At 38.0% G+C, this 18,736-nt stretch overlaps 2 protein-coding genes across 4 annotated transcripts; one reads left to right on the top strand and one right to left on the bottom strand.

The window, feature by feature from the left end:
• Positions 1-879: 879 nt before the first annotated feature.
• LOC116670736 (pleckstrin homology domain-containing family S member 1) lies at positions 880-11,802 on the bottom strand. Of its 3 annotated transcripts, none has more exons than XM_032501358.1 (16): positions 11,722-11,802; positions 10,886-10,922; positions 10,399-10,496; positions 10,183-10,301; positions 9,899-10,033; positions 9,368-9,443; positions 9,193-9,222; positions 8,151-8,201; positions 7,038-7,109; positions 6,793-6,908; positions 6,589-6,639; positions 6,364-6,486; positions 4,662-4,784; positions 2,563-2,652; positions 1,723-1,858; positions 880-1,600 (listed from the first exon to the last, which is right to left on the bottom strand). In XM_032501358.1, the coding sequence occupies exons 2-16, from the start codon at positions 10,911-10,913 to the stop codon at positions 1,529-1,531; spliced, it is 1,320 nt and encodes a 439-aa protein (XP_032357249.1). In that variant the 5' UTR covers positions 10,914-10,922; positions 11,722-11,802; the 3' UTR covers positions 880-1,528. The 3 variants fall into 3 exon arrangements, with proteins under 3 accessions (XP_032357249.1, XP_032357250.1, XP_032357251.1); XM_032501359.1 differs by having other exon boundaries at positions 11,688-11,790; XM_032501360.1 differs by lacking the exon at positions 10,886-10,922 and having other exon boundaries at positions 11,722-11,779.
• Positions 11,803-13,072: 1,270 nt separating this feature from the next.
• si:ch211-28p3.4 (E3 ubiquitin-protein ligase TRIM39) lies at positions 13,073-17,601 on the top strand. The gene is made up of 5 exons (XM_032502954.1): positions 13,073-13,150; positions 14,022-14,249; positions 14,369-14,388; positions 14,487-14,629; positions 15,689-17,601. Exons 1-5 carry the CDS (start codon positions 13,073-13,075, stop codon positions 16,264-16,266), a joined length of 1,047 nt encoding a protein of 348 aa, XP_032358845.1. The 3' UTR covers positions 16,267-17,601.
• Positions 17,602-18,736: the final 1,135 nt, after the last annotated feature.

Here is an 18,736-nt window from a genome sequence, read left to right as displayed (position 1 = left end):
CATATTTTCATATTTTAATGTCAGTGTCTTTTGTTTTTCTATATAGAGACATAGAACATTCCTTATCTTTTTATTTTGTATCCATCCAAGGAAGTTCAGGTTCTCACTCAAGCCTTTGCCCTGCTGACAGGATTACAGAATCCGAACCAAAGTTTTTAATTAAATGCCCTTTAGCTCTTACTTTATGCTTCAGTAAATAATATTTTGGCTGATATTCATTGAAAAAGAATAAGATTACGAGAGTTTTTTTTGAAACTGGTCAAAAATGATGTGTAGTCAGAATGTCTTCAGGACTCTTGAAATGTAAACATGAAGATAACCTTTAAAGCTTAAAACTATTTAATGGATTTTGGAAGTAATGGAATTGCTAATAGCTGATTTGTGTTGCTTAGTAACAATTCCAATGAATTGCGTATTTTTGCTGCATAAACTGCAGTCCAAGAAAAAGTCCAAGAAAAAGGCAAATTGGTCAGCGTTTAAAGTTTTCTCATATCATTTTACAAATAAAACAGATTCAATGTCTTAGTACAATCTGTATTTGTTTCACACTTGCAAAGAATGGATGTATTTGTAATAGAGGGTATTTATAATACATCACAGCTTGATCATCACAGTTGAAGAATTTCCTTAAGAAATGAACGTCCTGAATAATGTCTATGTTAGAACTCGTATCTGTTTAACAGCTCTATTAAAACTTGAAACATTAATCTTGGAAAGGCTGATACAATGTCATGGGAATATTAACAACGTTTTCAGAGGCCAGCTTTGTACTTGTCCCTTGTGGACATAATTTAGCATTTTAAATATAAAACGCAGAATGGTTTGTAGCATTTCAAGTGAACGGGTTTTGCAGATAATTTACATTTGATGTTGTCTGGGTTTCTGTCTTTAATGGATAGGACAGCTGAGATATGAAAGGGGAGAGAGAAGGCTTTTGATAAACACTGTTGCTTCTTGTCATCTTGGATTAAAGTTAATTACAAAAAATAGCGTTTTTACAGAAGTCTGTATACAGTAACTATGCACATTTGGCACCATTTTTTGCACTAAGTGCCTCCATTTTAATTTTATCCTGTGAACACATTTGTCTTGGGTCCAAGAGCTTGTGGCATGATTAGCATCATACAGGTAGTATGAGGAAATAGTTATTAGTAAAATCTCTGCCTTTTGTTTCCTTCTAGGGATGGTTTTGGAGAACAAACTTCTTATTTACAGTAAGTACAACACACACTAAAATTACATCATAAATTATTCTGGTAAAACTGCAAGTCACTGTTCACACACCGAGTGCATTTGAGCTGTAAATATGTGAGTCATGGTGGATGAGATATTAAAATCATGAAATAATTGTTTTTACTTTTACCATCACTCAAAGCTTTCTAGATGTTTATATTGAATAAACGATTAGAATGACAGATTAATAGGAACTGCCCACAGCCCTGACAAAATACTGTTGGTTGTCTAAAGTGGTCAATACATGGTAAAAACCAACATGTTAAGTAACTGTTTCATCTCTAATGGTCTGTAGTCAGTCACTGCAAGGACAGTTTGATGAATGCAGAGGCTGGCATCCAGGTAGACGCAGGATGGTCACTTTTACCTAAAAAAGAGAAATAATTTACCCCTCAGATGAGCTTGACTCGTCACACATTCATCGATACGTGCAAATATCATTGGGCACTGACAATGTGTTAGTGTTTTGCCGTTGGCTCATACATGTACCTCATTCTTGAGACATTTGCTGAGATACACGTTGAATTCCTCCATGCTGCAGGTATGCAAGTCATTAATTGCCAGAATTTGGTCTCCTTTGTGAAACAGGCATGCTGTCTGTGGCTGGCCTGTCCACCCAGACACACTGTGACACACACACACACACACACATTGTTTTTTAGATTTATTCTGTAGCTCTCTTGACATTTGTGATTTTAATTATTTGTATTTTGTCTGTCTATCATAGTCAAATAGACATAATAACCCCTTGTTTCCATCCTATTAGAACTGGCATATACTAACACTATACTCCTCAACATCTTGCATTTAATGGCTGAAGCTACTGAATGTCTTTTGAAAATCTAAACCCACATGTATTTCCAATCAGAAGATTACTGCTGTCTGTTCTACTGCAGGTCGACTTGCATCTTACGGCTTGTTTACACCGGCTGCGTTTCAGCTGCGTTGTTTGCACGTCTATTTAATGATTCCAGCTGTCTTCACAGGTCGCGTTTAATAATGACCTGAAGCATATCATGCTTCAAATCTATTTTCTACCATTTTACATGTGTGACTACCGTGGTTGTGTGTTGAGTGACCTACACTCAATACTAGGCCTGAATGTGTCTTGTAGACAATGATGGAGGACTGAATCTGCTCTGCTGACATGTTGCCTTTACTACACAGCCTTTGTAGACATTGTGTGTTGAGCTCAATTTCGTAGAATCAAAAATCTAAATCTAAATCATTTACACATGATCTCAATCAGAGCAGTCCAATATTTGAGGCTTTCATTTTATTTTATATACTACAATGAGTTAATGTGTCTTGTTTCATAGACAAACTTACCTTGGTTTCCCATCCACTTCTGTTAGTGTCAGGTGTTTTTTCAAATCTGCCTGTTTGACCTTAATATCTCTCTCCTCTAGGGTGTTCAGCCTTGAAAAAAAATGACAAACAACAAAAGCTTTATTATGGCAGCAAACCAATATTTGATATGTAAAGATATAGTGGAGTAATGGCGTCCTGAGCTGAAAATGAAGCCAAACTCCCGCTGTGTGTAGCCAGTCCAGCTGCAAGTGCATGCAAGTGCATTTAAGTGCATGTGAGTCGCTCACTTTGGCATCGGCCTATGACAACAAAGAACGGGTTGTTGAAATTTGGCCTCTCCAGTTCACTTGTGAACAAGCACACAGAAGCAGAAACTTGTGGTTTGTATCGCCTCCTCCATTATAGCGGCATGAGTTTCTGCATAGATAAGGACATCTAATTTTATTTGAACAACGCATTTAAATTCTGGTAGAAAAGCGCTTGTTTAATATTGAGCACCGCTTGTTATTATTCAACTATCATCATACCAGTGTCTGCTTGCAGAAACCAGTCTAACCAGTCCAGTAACATCTCATTGCAGGTCCCAGCATTCCTCTCTAATTACTTTTATTTGTTCTCTGTAACCATGACAAAGCTGTTTCTGACTTTTTGTTTGGCTATAACACAGACCCTGCTCACACGTGTGGTTTACATCCGTCCTGAGTGATCTAATTACAGGTAAACATCTCGGTACAGGTGTAAACCCACCCAGGATTTTGAAATCTGATTGCCCAGACCACTTCGTTTGGGTTGCACATTACCACATTTTTATAATAGTGTCCAGGGCCGCATTGAAAGACTACCTACTCTACTGTAAGCTCACTAATTCACTGGCTTTGTCCACAACATCTGAGCTGTATGTAGCTCTGTGTTTTTTTATCAGTATTTTGAAAGTATTTCTTATGTCACAAAAACCACAGGGAGTGAATCTTCTGTTTTAGATGTTACTAATAAAATGCTCATTCAAAATGTGCCTGTTTGGAACTGGCTGATTGCTTGGCCTGTAGTATTACTGCTTGATACTTTCTCCAGAAATGATTGTACCCCAAAATTACTTACAGAAGGACCCCAAAACACTTAATATGCAACCACACTGTATAGCCTACTACGGACTTACTGTGTACTTCTACTTCAGAGAAAAACAAAACCTTGTACTACTACATTTACCTGACAGAGAATGTTGCAAAATTAGATTTTACTCACAAAATGTATCCAATATCCAATGTTCCAAACTGATCCAAACTCCAGATTGGATGAATGGTTCATGAGATATTTCAAAGACAGATGCAGACACACACACACACACACACACACACACACACACACACACAATCTGAGGTTCCCTTGATTTATAAAATAGATTATTACACAGTAATGTATCTGTGTTTTTGTTGCAGTGCTCTGCACAGATTTGACAACCGGCCTCCTGCTTTTACTTTACTTCCTTAGCTCTCTGGAGATTTGTGCGACATGGTTGCTTGGCAAACGCAGCAATGTTGGCGGCATGGCAGTCCCCGTCGGCTGCCGGTAGACAATAACCCTATGTTTGGGTTAATAAAATGTACTAAACGTTACTAATGTACTAATACGTTCCGCTGTTGTGCAGAAATAAAAAAAAAATCATTAAAATATGTATTTCTGTAAATGTTAACAAAACCGATGTACGTGTTCATTTGCGTCTAGAGCGGGGAAGGACATATGCACATATGGGAAAGTAAGATCTGTTCACAAGTGGTCACTCTAGACACATTTGGAGACACATGCTAATGTTTAGATCTGAACAGACATACTTAGGGCTGTCTCCTTGCGATCGGAATACCAAAGATGCATGTTCTTGCCAGGTCTAAACAATCTCGCAGACAGTGCCACAGTGGGAGTTTCAAACGAGTCCTTGCGCTATTACAAGTAAAGCAAATGTTGAATGAGTACCAGTAATAACCTTCTGCTTCAGTTGATCATCACACCCACATAAAATGTACCTGTTTGTAATGTATATTCTTATTACAAGAGTTGTCATAGTGCCCTCTAGTTATGTTTTTAAATTTAGGGTCAATCTCACCTTATAGGGTCCATCTCACCTTTCAATAGAGCTTTGTCTTTTCAGTGTGTGCCCATCTGGTATCTCCAGCATCTCTACAGGAGAGTTGGCCCCATTGTCACTGGAGCTGCTGCTGAAATCTGATGTCAGACGTTTTTCTTTCCTGCAAAAGCAAGTAACGGCATGAGGAATTATATAATCAGCTCTTGGTATATGTCTCATTCTATTCAGTCGCTGACATATTGTTAGTTGGCATCTAACATGAGACATCTTGGAGAGACAGTGGAAATAAACCACAACAGAGCTTTCATGAAGCAGAAAGGCCAATGCTTTATGTTGAGTATAGAACGACATCTGAATATGCTCTATGAGGGTATAACTCACAGACAGAAAGTATTAAGAGCCTTTAATGGACAGAAGTCCTTTTCCTTTTGGATGAATTTGACGACAGTGAAAGAAAAGAAAAACGCTTGACAAAGGGTCAAAGAGCATTATACGCTCCAAAAACCCCCAAAGAGGTTTCTCTGTTAAACAAAAAGGGGACCAGATGTATTGAGATATATTCAAAAATAGTTCATAAAAGCAGTACAGCAGAAGCAAATCATATTCAAATCACAGTAGAGGCACAACAGGCATTCTGATTACGAGACCCTTTACAAAGGAATCTTTAAACCCTTATGCCAAATGTAGCAGAAAAAGTGTTTTTCAGTGTGGCAGCACAGCAGGTGGCCAGCAATCAGACATTAGTGTGAGAGCAGATATAGAAACGGAAGGAAAACGTATTTTCATACAGGAGAGGATGGCATGAAACAGCTGGTAGAGTCACAATGTGGATGTTATTGCTGATTAACACAGGGGGGCTGGGTAAATAAGGAAGTTACATCTGATTGGCTAAAGCCATCTGATAAAGTCAGATTCACATAGTGAAGTAGTTACTCAGATGTGGGTTGTTTTACATGCTATTGCCTTAAAGTGACACAAAGGTTTAAGGAAAAAGGACGTTCCTCTTCCAGATAAAAAAATGATTTATATGAATTTCTTATTACTTAAGAAATAAAACACACCCTTCCTGAAGTCACTCCATGCAGGGGTTTTAAAGCTAAAGCATTACTTGGTCTGGTATAACCAGTGGCTTATGGTGACTAATGTTAGCTAAAGATATACAATACATGGTTTTACAACGGTCATCACTGAGTTGGTTTGCTGACTTTATAACTCTGCCTTACTTCTAGCATTTACAATTATCCCATAATTGTCACTTGTAGCCAAAATGGCTTCTGTGTTAGCGAAAAGGTACATTATTTCACTGTGACTGCATCATGCAATGTAGCTCATTAGGGATCTAAGAATTATAAACAAAGTACAGCTAACCTGTAGAAGATCAGTTAAATCTGACCTGTAAATTCAGCTTATACAAGGTCTATCACCACTTACACTCTTATGGCACTCTCATGTACATAAGTTGACAAACAGGCTGTGAGGTGTTGACTTTCTTGATTCTTGACTGGCCCTGAAGTGTTAACAGTTCTGTGCTTTACCGATGATACCGTCCTTGTTGTCAGTCTAGGTGTTTGAGCCAATGAGGCCACAGTTACCACTGATGACAGAGCTATTTTGGTATCTAGGGCACTGGCAAAACACGTTACACAAAGAGCATAAGGCACTGACAAAGTGAAAAGTCAAAAATACACACATAGCCCACAAAGAAAAAACAACAACCTTGCAATCAATCTGAGATCTACCTGTCCTCAGCGGCTGTCTCCTCATTGAATGGGGGTAGTGGGGAAATCTGGATCTTCAATCTGTCAAAGACTTCAGTTACATGCCTCATCAGTGTGCCTGTTGTAACCTCAACTTCAAGATCCCTAGAAGCATTTGACACAATTTGTCAACAATAATCAGCAATTATTTATCATCATTAAGAAACATGTTTTTCAGTGATCTGTCACTCTGTAAATCAAACTCACGCTTCCTGAGCCACCTGTGCATTTTGTCTAACTCCCAACATCGATTCATATCTACAAATAACAAGCAAAAAATAATATGCATATGTTACTTGAACAAAGTAAAACTACTGAGGATGATTTTTTTGGTTTTAGGCAAATTATAACTGGAAATAATTAAATGCATCCAAACAACATATTGTCACATATACAATAATTAACACTCACACTGAGTCTGTGCTTTTGCAACGTGTTTCACATTGTAATTGTCTTAAGTAGTCTCTTGGATAGTCATAGATTGGATTTACAGGTTCCGATGCACGTCTTTTGGTGTGAACTTCACTCTGCCGACCAATCGGAAAGCAATATGACACACTGTGTGCAACCAAGAGTCACCTCAAATTCTCCCTCACCCAAACTAACATTAACATTAACTAACATTTGAATAAATATGTGTTTACTAATTACTGTACCTTTGGTTTTACAATGTCGTTATCCAAAGCATTTGAAGATGGATCAGACAGGGACCGAAATTTTATCTCTGCCTAAAAAAGAAAACACACCTATCTGTACAATATTCCCATATTTTTCACATTATTCTGACAGCATAAAGTTTCCTTCATAGAGAAATAAGACATCCCATTGAAAGAACTGAATTTGAGATCTATGGGGGCATTTAACTGAATTTCTTTTGTAATTTTACCAGAATGACAAAACTGACATCAAGCTGCCTTAAATTGATCTGGGTTGATATGAGAGTTAATCATTATAACGGTTTGTGAGTCATTCTTTCATTCTCCTGGCACTGAACATCCGAATATACCTAATGGCGTTTTTCCATTACATGGTACCTGCTCGACTCGACTCGACCGTGGTGCCCCCTCCTCCTTTTTCCATTGCAGATTAGTACGGCCTCATATGTGAGGGGAGCGTGGCTGGTCGTAATAGTAGGAAACTGCCGTGACATAACGTGACCCACACACAGAACGTCGAAGGTGTGTTGTTTTTTATTCTTGGCATGTGGCTGTTGACAAATTAGTTTCAAAAGAAGCTGGCTGAACTACTTAAACACGGCGGGTTTGTTCAGGACACCCCCGTCTGTCGGTAGCAATGATGACGCAGTGAATAGTGACGATTCTCTCCGACCAATCAGTAGTCTACAGGTTTTCACGTCGCCTTTTGGTATCGCCTCAGCTTGCTTGGAACCTCAACTGAGGTAGTACTAAAAAAAATATCTGTTAGAAGGTACCAGGGACTTTTTTTCATAATGGAAAACCAAAAAAGGCGAGTAGAGTTGAGGCGAGTTGAGTAGGACCATGCAGTGGAAAAATGTCATAAAATACCAAGTTATGAGCTAGAGCACCATGGGTTTCTCTAAAACGATGGATAAATGTAGAGGTGGTGTTCACATTTTATATACAGATAAATAGTGAAGATACATGGATGCATATGTCTTTTCTGACACAAAAACACAACAAATAGATTCACACAAAGGAATGTGGTCATTCACTGATGCTGTCAATCTCGGTGATTCTAAGTATGGAATAGGCAGGACATCAGAAAGTTTCATGCAGAGCTTCACCAACCTTGTCAGAAGAATCAGAATCCATATCATTCAAAAGGGGGTTTGAAATAACCTAGCAAACAGGAAAAGAAGTATATTTTCAAAAGTCAAATAGATGACTGATTATGTTTCATGGATGACTAATGTAACTGTATGGTGGTTGCTTGTTGCGTTCACAAGGGACACTGATAGAATTGAGACTGAGCAAATGTGAAAATGGAGGCAGAAGTTGAAGAAATTAAGTAATAAAGTCGGTTGGTCTGTTAGCTTAACTTATCAAAGTCTGGAATAGGGGACACACCTAGCCTGGCTCTAGTCGAAGGTAACAAAATATGCCTTCCAGCATGTTTGCTATCTCAGTTTTCCATTGTTCGCTGTTTATGTTCACTAAGTTATGTGTTGAAGTATTTCTTTGCCGGGAGCCCGACTTTTTGAGTGTCTACTGGTTGCCTAGCAACTAGGGATGGGGGAAAAAATGGATCTAGCATAGTATCGCGATACTTTATGTGGCAATATCCACAGACACCAATTATCGATCTATTATTATTTATTTGTTGGTCAGTTTGTCTGCTTGACAATTCCATTTTGCAGCACTATAATAAAACAGATAAAACAGATGTTGACAAAGTTTCCTTTTGGCGACATAATTTGAAATTGGGAAAAATTTGGAAAAAACATCAAATATTGCATGTTTAAAATTGCAATAATATCGTTTTGTGACATAAGTGTCGTGATGATATCGTATCATGGGGCCTCTGGTAAATCTCACCCTTATTGGCAACTGCTGCTAGTCAGTAAGTGGTTCAGCACATAACTTCCAGTTAAACAAGTTACACTTGTTGTTTTAACCAGTCAATTTTTGTACGGATTAAACAAACAAGATATGATGTTTTATTAATGAGCTTTTGAGGTGCTGATGTTGTGGATTTAGTTACATTTGGGAACAAACCAGGCTAGCTATTTCCAGTTGTTATGAAAGCTGGCTGTTGGCTCCACCTACATATTAATTGTACTGTAAATGCTGATCTATGCCTTCAGTGTTTAGACTTAATTATAATATTTACCTCACGTGTTGGCTCCCCGTACGGCATTTCCTTTGTCAGAAAAAAATAAAATAAAAAATATGTATATACAGTGAGTGACAGTGACATAGCTAGTAAACAAAAAATGCAGTGTAAGAGAAGCTTGGGCTCAATAAGCTACAAGAAAACATGACAAAGACCTAAAATCTCAAAGTACCTCTGAACTCATACATCTATGTGGTCGGTTTTTCAGTGCTTCAAACAGGTCAGAGAACCAGCCGTCCACTTCCTCACTAAAAACAAGAAGAGCATATAACTACAAACTCCAATTCCAAAATCAACCATATGGCAACACAGAGTGCGTGTGCACTGTGAAAGGTTCATCAGGGGCTTTGAGATGAGGATTGGCCAACCCACCTGTGTGGCCGAAAACCAAACTCATTTGAAAAATGTTTACTGATTTAAATGACAGCATTTCTGCTTAACCCAAATAAATTAGATTTGGTTAGAACAAAAAAAAACTGTGATTAAAATGAATAACATGCTTTTAATAAAAACATTAGATAGGGTTTTTGACATTGTTCTTCTCACCTATCCCTATCTACTTATTTGTTGTTGTAGAAACATAAAAAAAGACATTCTATCTTGAGTGTGGCAGATCAGGAGTTTTTACAGTACAGTGTAGTAAAACACATTGGTGTTGGTAAATCAAGCATATCGCCTGTAAAAAACAGATCTGATGACTGACCTGTTGTCCCCAATGAGGAAGTAGTCACGGTTAGCTGCCTTGATGTAGAGCACACAGGATGGGGAGCACTTGAAGTTCTTCTGGACCCATTCCCATCTCTGGTGGTTTTGAGGGCTCACATACAACAGTGAGATTCTGACAGAGGGACACAAATGAAACAGATACTACAGGGGATCTACTCTCCAAAACATGCTTACTGCATTATTTCATTTAAGCGCTATTAAATACATTAAATGACTTATTTAGGAATGAATTGGCATTGAATGTGCTTTGTGAGAACATACTGCGATAAGTCTATCTCTCCAAGTGGCCTGTCCCTTTCTTCTGGGCTTTTGAAGTACATCAGTAGTTGTTCTTGCTCACTGACTTTGTACAGCACAAAATATCGCCTCTTCCATTTCTTCTGCAGGAGAAACATGACAAAATAAATAAGGAAATGCAATTAAAAACGACACATAAACAGCTGTAGTTAATGGCCTCCATTCTGCCTGAATTGTCACCTCTGTCTTCAACAGTCCGTGGGGAGGAGACTTTAACAGGTATCCAGATCTTATTTCCGTCGTGACTGCAACCGGTTTGTAGAACACCGCATTTGCCCCTGAGGGGAAAACAAAAGCCTGTTGCTTCAATTTGCTTAAAGGAGAATTCCAACCATTTTTTTGTTGTGAAATGTCTAAGTTGAAAACGCATATTGTTGTCACGTAAGGGCCCTGTTCATGTTGCACAGACATTTTAATTGCATTTTGTGTCTATTAAGAGGCACAATAGCTCTCTAAAACTTGCCCCGACAATTGCTGTTTTAGCTCAGTGGAGGCACTAAGTGACTAAAAGTCCCCCAAACTATTGAAGAATGTGTAAACATTGGTACATTCCATATTTTCTTGTCAAAAAAAATCTATTGTGACTTGACAAGATCAGCTTTAAAACAGAAAATAACTACAAACATAAATCAAACCATAAAGCAGGTTTCCAGATGTGAAACACTACCTGTGTTGCTCTTCTGGCTCTTATGCATTGTGAACACCTAAACAGGAATAACACAGGAATGTATCAGTCTTTGTCACCTCAAAACAGGATTAAAACAAACATGCATTGTAGGGTTTAAAAATAGCCTCACGCCTTTGTGAAAGCAGAGCAAGAAATAGAGCTCCACTCACAGAAAAGAAGCCACATTAAGGTGAAGGTGTATAAGAAAAACACCTATTTGTATTATACCCATTATTGATTTAAAGATGTTTTCCTGTAAATGCAAATCTGCAGTAGACATGGGCCGGTCACTGGCTAAAGGTCTACCGCTGATTAAAAAAGTCACAGTTTCAAAACCACTAAAGTTTTCCATCATACTGTTCCTAAGGTATGAGCTGTTTTGAGCTGTTGAGTCTTCAAGGACAGAAAGTGCAGTTTTGAAATCCAGCTCCCTGCCATTGTGTAGCGTGTTCAAAAATAAATACATTGTGTTCAATGGAGAATTGTTTTTTTAATTTCCTTACCCAGACCTTTGAAAATACTACATTTCAAATCTGTAATTGCAATACCGTGATATTTTTGCTGAAGGTTATACCGTCAGAATCTTATACCGGCCCCTGTCTAATCTGCAGTAATTAAAAATAATAAGAATAAACATGCAGAAACGTATTAAACGTATAAACATTCATCATCCTCTTCATACCATGCGCTTTAACACAAAGACAGAACCAAACGTGTTTGCAAGTGGACACATATTACATTTTGTATCACATCACAAACCGATACATTAGGAAAAACATATAATTCTAACACTATGACTCACCAAATGCACTCGTTCTAAACCTCGATGTTCTTACCTGCTGAGCACCTGTTGAGTCAGCTCATCTCACTCTCTTACAGTAAGTGTTGCTTCATAAGGAAGCTGGATGCTTTTACGCACCTGACAAACAGAAACAAGATTTTCATACTGGAAAACTGGAGTTTCTGGTTCTCACCTCAATGGCTTTTAAGGTCTACCTGCTGTGTTTTAGCTGCATAACTACATCCAGAGATTCACTACAAAGATATTTGTGACAAGACAAAAGAAAAGATGATTAAATTGGTTATATAGTGCTCATACAGGCTAAATAGGGGCAAGTAAAGTAAAGTGGCACCAATATGTTGATAGCAGGCCAATATTCAGAAGTTAGACACAAACATTGGATCGCAAAGAAGGATTGTGGAAAAGGTGCACTGTGCCTTCTTTGTTGTATGTAGTGTATTTTACTGTATGCTGTCATCTGGACCAATGTTTAGCACTTTTGTTTGGCTGTTTACATAAAAAATGAGTACACAAAAAAAGAAGTTAGACACATGCTTCATTAGAAGTAGTACGGGGATTAGTAGGTGCAGGCTAGTTAAAGAGAAGCAAAGTTTCTGATTGATGTTTTTGGAGGTTTATGTCAGACGATTAATTATGTACTGATTTCATGGTGGTTTTTCAGCTGAGTAACAATCGTATACATTGCATAATCTAAGATGACAAGAATATAATGTCTTTCTAAAGTGGCTGTTTTGAAATTGTCTTGCACATAGCTCATGTCAGGCTGAGCGACCAGTCGATGTAGCACTCAGATGAGGCCCTGCTGTGCCATGCCTGCTTTTGACCTTTCCTGCTTGTGTTCGTATGCATGGGCAATTTGTGATATGCACGTAAAATGCCATTTTGGTAGGCATGCTATGGTGAGCATCAAAAGAGGCCTCGGCCGAGACTATTTTAACTGTCTCAGAGTGAAATTGCACTTTAACAGTGATTGAAATAGACATATAGACGTCTAACAGGTGTTTGCCCAGTTCCACTCGAAACCTTGTTTCTCTTCATGCCCTCTCCTTAATAAAACAAAGCACATGCTTGCAAGTGCACCAGGACATATATCACAAGGCCACCCTGTGCTCCCCCCTCCCACATAAGGCCTTCACATCTGTGACAGGTCTATAAAAAAACCTTGTGGTTGTGTTGTTGCCACCGGTCAGTGAAGTTTTGTCAGCATTGCCATAAAAAAATGAATACTAACATAAGAGGGAAGGCTACACATGAAGTAAGCACCTCCACTATGGTTTCTCTTTGAGAAGAAAAGCCGATGTAACTATTGATCAACCACCCTGAGCATTTGTTCCTTTTACCTGCAGTTCTTGATCTTTTGATTTTCTTCATGTTTTTCAAAGGAAATGCCTCTGAAACATCAGCAAAATGATGGCATGGCCTACAGGATGAAGAAGCTGGCAGCTTTGCAGGTGGAGATAACAGTACGTCTATTATTCTGTTTATTTCAGTGTTCTGTCGTGAGTAGAAATACAATACAGTACAAATTGCAACACCTGCAAAATCTTACAAAACTGGACTTTTTGATTTTGTGATAAGTCGTCTCTAAAAATTCATCAAATTGGATAAAGATTGGTGGGAAGAGTCTGAATGTTGATATATTAAATAAACTATTGTTTAAGTTGATGTTAGCTAACAGTGGTGGAACATTCAGCATGTTCTTGTGCTACTGTGGCAAAGTCACCTCAAGGTTAAATACATTCTGAGATGCAATTTTTAACATCTGTTATCCTGCCAGTTTCTTTTTTGTGGTCCTTCTAGCTTTCCATCAACAAAGCACTTTCCCCACATAAAACTGGCTTTATTTGTGTTTCTTGCACTCTGTAGACACTGTGCTGTATGAAAACTCAATTTTATAGATGAGGGCCCCAACTAACATACTGTGATCTAGAGCTGAAAAGAAAAGTCAGTTAACCAATTAGTCTTTTGGCAGAAAATGAATCAGAAATTATTTGTCAAGCAAAAATATCAAACTTAAAAAATAAAAAAAATGTAAACCCTAATTAATTAATTGCGAGGGTATGCTGTTTTTCAAAATCGGATTGTAACTTGATTTGGGTGTTTGTAACTGTTGATAAAGCGAAACAAGCAGTTTGAAGCCATCCATTTTAAGCTCTAGGAAATAGGCCATTCTCGTTATGTCTGACATTCTTAGATAAAACAATTGATCAATTACATGAAAATAATTGATAGATAAACAGCTCTACCATGTTCAGAGGTGGTCATATCAGAGTTTGCTGCTCATATACTGCAGTATGCTATTAAGAATGCATTCCCATGGCCCTCTCAACTCAGAAAAAAAACAATGCAGTGAAGGAGAAAATCAAGAAAAAATATGAAGACATGACGCGGGTCCTGGATGAGGATCTTCAGATCACACTGACCCAGCTGGACACTGAGCACGAGGCCATGGAGAAGTTGTTGGAGGACAGGATAGAGGACTGCTACCACTTCACTCGAGAACTGGACCAGGAAATGTTCGACATCGGTGCCAATTTGAAAACACAAGGAATTGACATGCAGGTAAACACAAAGACAAATTCAAAGTTCTGATCTCAATTAATCAATCGATTGTTTGTCTCAAGCTGTTTTGTCAGTGGTATTTAGATCAGTACTTACTTATTTTTTTACATATTCTATAGAATGCTGAAACTGAGAAAAGGTATGTTCACATTTCAGGAAATAACAGCTTGCTACAACGTTGAATTTACAAGCACCTTGAGCTGTGCAAGAGGTATTCACTGTTTTGTCTAAAATTAGAATATCTGATACTCTGAAGCGGACTGACCCTGACCTGATTCACATAGATGCGTTCAAGAATGAACAACTACTGAGTCTCACCATCAACCTGCTGCTTTTCATCCAATCCCAGGTCCCTGTCACCAAGAAACTCTTTCAGACCTGTGAGTTCATCCAAAAAGACAGGTAGAGTCTTGACATGTGAAGGAGTCTTGCTCTTCTCTATGTCAAAGGTTGCATCTGTCAAAAAGTACATGCCGTTTGTTTCAAGCATTTGTCTTGCTTGGGAACTTCAGTTGAGAACAACATGTTTTGCACACCCAAGATTCAAGATTCAAGATTTCTTTATTGTCATACCACAGTACACTGTCGTACGAAATTATGTACAAAGTTCACAGCTTAAAAGAATACTGCACAGAAACAAGTAAAAACACTGTCGAGTTATTATTCATATGAATTAAAATAAATAAATGCTTCCATTATCTCTGTCATGCCCTTTTGCATAGTTGCACAGATGCACATCGTCACCTGCACTGATCTATTTACGCTCTTTTGCAATATGCATCTGCCCTGGTATACTCAACTTTTATTTTTCCCACTTCTGTTGTCACACTCAATTTTTGTACATCTACTGATCTACTGAAAATAAATAATAATATATTCATTCATATGAATGTATTCTTTTTTTTTTTTTAAATGTTATGAATATATTCTTTTTTTCGGCACCTTCAATGAAGAGAAGCGAGAGCATCGCAGCACTTGGGAGCGCTTTAAAACCTATTTTATTCAGTTTGTTTAAAACTCAGAACAAAGTAGTAGCGTTTGTGATGCAGTTGGCTTGTGACATTAAATGATAATCAAAGTCATAAAAAAAATAATTTGAAGTTATTTAAAAATGTAATCGCAAACAGGGGTTAATCGAGATTGCGATTTTGTAACAATTAATCGTGAAGGCCTATTGTTGTCATGTACAGTATATTGTGTTATTACCATATCACTTTTGCATATCCATTGACTTACTTACACCTCACTTTGCGCCAGTTTTGTAATGCCTACTTAATCTTTAATTTATGTAGCCTACTGTATTACTACTGCACGCTTATGCTTTTCTTGGCCAGGTCAATGTTGCAAATAATGGCCTACCTGTTTAAATAAAGGTTAAATTAAAAAACTGCAAAGTCGTTCGCATACCCTACTGAACATTTTTGACATCTGTTACACAGATGCTGCAGATGTTGTCCTTGACGGTGACACTGCTCACCCCAAGCTGATCATCTCCCCCAAAGGCAACTCAGCCACCTACGCAGACACCTGGCAGGATGTCCCAGAGAATCCCTCCCGCTTTGACACCACCCTAAATGTAGTCAGCCAGGAAGGCTTCAGCGAGGGCCGCCAGTACTGGGAGTTAGATGTGAGTGGGAAGACCTACTGGGAGCTAGGGCTCACCTACCCAAGCATCCCGCGCAAGGGCCGCGAGGAGGACTCCTGGCTAGGCCGAGGCAAAGAGTCTTGGTGTGTGGAATACTTTAATGGAGACTACACAGCCTGGCACGGTGGCGTCCAGCATGAGCTGCCTCAGATGGCAGGAAAACAGTTCACTCGCATCGGGGTATACTGCAGCTTTCCTGGGGGTTTGGTGAGCTTCCTAGGAGATGATACAATGACCCCGCTCCACTGCTTCTGCACTGGGACCTTCACTGACACTCTACATCAAGCATTATGTCCTGGCCATGACAAGGAAGGCACAAACTGGAAGTCCATCAAGATCTGCGATGCCTCCCGATCAGCTCCTGTTCTCTGAGGTGGGGCAGGAATGCCTCTGGGGCAGAAATATCAGCTGTCTGATCCGACTGAATTGTGACATTGCATCACTTCTGGGAACTGTGCATGTCAGGCCTGTCTAAATTTGCCAAAAGGAATCTCACAGATCATGTTTTTCTAGTGGACGCGCCAACACTGTGACGTTAGAGCTGTTCTACATACTGTAGCAAAGGTTTTTTTTTTGTAATGCTATGATGAGTCATGCAATTGCAGAATTGCAAAAGACAGAAGTTGACTTAGCAAAGGAAGAATTTAGTTAATAAAAAATGAATTCATAACTATTAATAATTTGGTTAGATGGCTCTGCTTTTGAACACTCAATCAATATGTTTGGATTTGTCTACTAATATTTAGCAAATTGAACTTCAAGATAATGCTGGCAATATTACATATTTTTATGATTTTCAACAAATCCAGTTCCATTTTAAAAACAATTAAGTAATTTCAAAAACATCTGGGCACTGTAATCAAATGTAACTCAAACAGTTGTAAATAGTGACTTTGTTGGAGACGGTTTTCAGCTGTGGATCATTGCACATTTGGTGCTCAAGTGAGTATTTACAACAGCAATTCTTTGTTGATTTTGTTTTTTTGTGGTATTTGTAATGAGAATAAAGAATGACAGCCTTATCCTTTATGTGTTAACAGAAGGCTAAAGATGTTTGTCTGTTACTATGAATTGTTGATTATTAAACTTAACAGTGAGTATAACTTTATATAGTGACATACTGTTTAAAAAAAAAAAAAGTCTAAACATTTAATTTTAATGTGACTTTCAGTGTATTCATTGACAGGCTACAAACATCTTTGTGTTAAAAACAAAAAGAAATGTGGTCATTGTGGTCTGTGTATGTGTAGGAAAAATGACAACTCATTACAGAATAAATTCTTTATGTTTAATACAATAAAATGTGTACATGAGCATGCCTCTGTTTTGAAGTTATTTAAACAAGGTATTGCCCCAAATTAAAAAGAAAATTGGGCCAGATTATACGTATAATGTAATTCATTCATTTTTCCAAATCTTTTCAAAAATATATTCCTGAGGACAACAGCATTTAACACTGGAAAGCATTGAAAATTTTACCCTTACAGTATTTTTTCCTCCTTCAATTCCAATCCAAAACAAGTGGAGCAAACACTCCTTTCCGCACAGGCTGGGCACCACATCGCTGATCGGAGTTGTGGCTATGTTGGACAAGTGCACTGGGTGTAGAATGGGACAGGTCTCTAACTTTAGCCAGTATTGAACACTCTTCTGGCAACTAGAATTATGATGTAAAAGTGTCACAAAAAAGAACTGATAAAAAAAAAATACAAGGAGTGAAAAGGGGAAAATATAATTAAAGCTTTTGCTGACGTTTTCCCCTGAAGTTAGTGACACATGCCATCATGTGAATAATGTAAAAACATTGCAGCAACAATGAGAGTGTGGATTGTGTATGTTCAGACTTGTCACCACCAGTAATAGCTGCCTCTGTGATTGACAGACTTTGGCACGATAAAACAGCGTATTTGCAGAAACAAACTTTGTTTACGTTGTAATGACCTCAGCAAATGTCTATTATAATAAATATTTTATCATATAACTCAATGATATTGATTCATTTACTAAATTATGCAATATTGTTTGGAAACAAAGATTACAAGGTGCACTAAGGGCTTAAAAATAACTAAATCAAAAAAATTTAAAAAAAGACTTTGCTGGGTACCTCTTACCAGAGGGTAGTGTATGATAAGACAATGTACAACAGTAATATACAGTGAAATTATGTGGCATTTGTGCTTTGGGCCCTAGTCCAGTTTTGCACCATGATCTTTCCAAAATGTATGATCCAGTTTTTACTATTCTTTTGTTCTGTTCTGTTCTCTTTCTAGTATGGAAATCTTACCGTATGTATCCTTATATCCATTAAAGTTATTAAAGATGAATGTCTTACTAAAAAATTAATAAACTGATTTTTTGGACCCTGACTAATTAGACAAGTGCATACTGTAATTTTGATAATATGCAAATACACAAACTTCACTTACCCAGGGTTAAACACCAAGCAAGTGAAGTCTTTAACATTGGGCTGAGTAAACTGGAAAATTGCAAATAATCCTTGCACTTGACTCAAAATCTCTTAGAACTAATCACTACACAGCAAGAGATCCCGCCTTCCTAGCCATACGTACAGTACATGACATTCTTTAACATTACATTGACCCATTTCATGGGACATTAAAGAACCTGAGGATGCCAGCATGCTGCTACCAACTTAAACTTGCTAGGAAGGCTGAGACACTGAGCCTTTGGCAAAAGCATTGTTGCATGTTTTTGCTCAGAGGAGTGTTGTCTTTCCTGTTTTCTCTTTCTATTACAACTAACAGATGATAACGTTAAAACACAGATAGCTGAAAATGATCTGATCCATTTTCCAGATGCTTTTTTCCCTCCCTCTAAACAA

This window comes from Etheostoma spectabile, chromosome 21 (assembly GCF_008692095.1).
Source record: "Etheostoma spectabile isolate EspeVRDwgs_2016 chromosome 21, UIUC_Espe_1.0, whole genome shotgun sequence".
In the NCBI taxonomy this organism is placed as follows: Eukaryota; Metazoa; Chordata; class Actinopteri; order Perciformes; family Percidae; genus Etheostoma; species Etheostoma spectabile.
The sequence above is the reverse complement of the archived record's forward strand: the minus strand, read 5'-3'. Positions and strand labels throughout refer to the sequence as shown.

What these genes read in the sequence shown, in the direction of transcription:
- LOC116670736 (XM_032501358.1), bottom strand. Translation starts at nt 10,913, where the DNA reads ATGCATAAGAGCCAGAAGAGCAACACAG. An exon ending in GAGCCAGAAGAGCAACACAG is followed by an intron (nt 10,497 to 10,885) that starts GTAGTGTTTCAC and finishes TTTTCCCCTCAG; the next exon opens with GGGCAAATGCGGTGTTCTAC. An exon ending in GGAGAGATAGACTTATCGCA is followed by an intron (nt 10,034 to 10,182) that starts GTATGTTCTCAC and finishes TCCCTCTGTCAG; the next exon opens with AATCTCACTGTTGTATGTGA.
- si:ch211-28p3.4 (XM_032502954.1), top strand. Translation starts at nt 13,073, where the DNA reads ATGCCTCTGAAACATCAGCAAAATGATGGCATGGCCTACAGGATGAAG. An exon ending in CTTTGCAGGTGGAGATAACA is followed by an intron (nt 13,151 to 14,021) that starts GTACGTCTATTA and finishes CTCTCAACTCAG; the next exon opens with AAAAAAAACAATGCAGTGAA. An exon ending in CACAAGGAATTGACATGCAG is followed by an intron (nt 14,250 to 14,368) that starts GTAAACACAAAG and finishes CATATTCTATAG; the next exon opens with AATGCTGAAACTGAGAAAAG.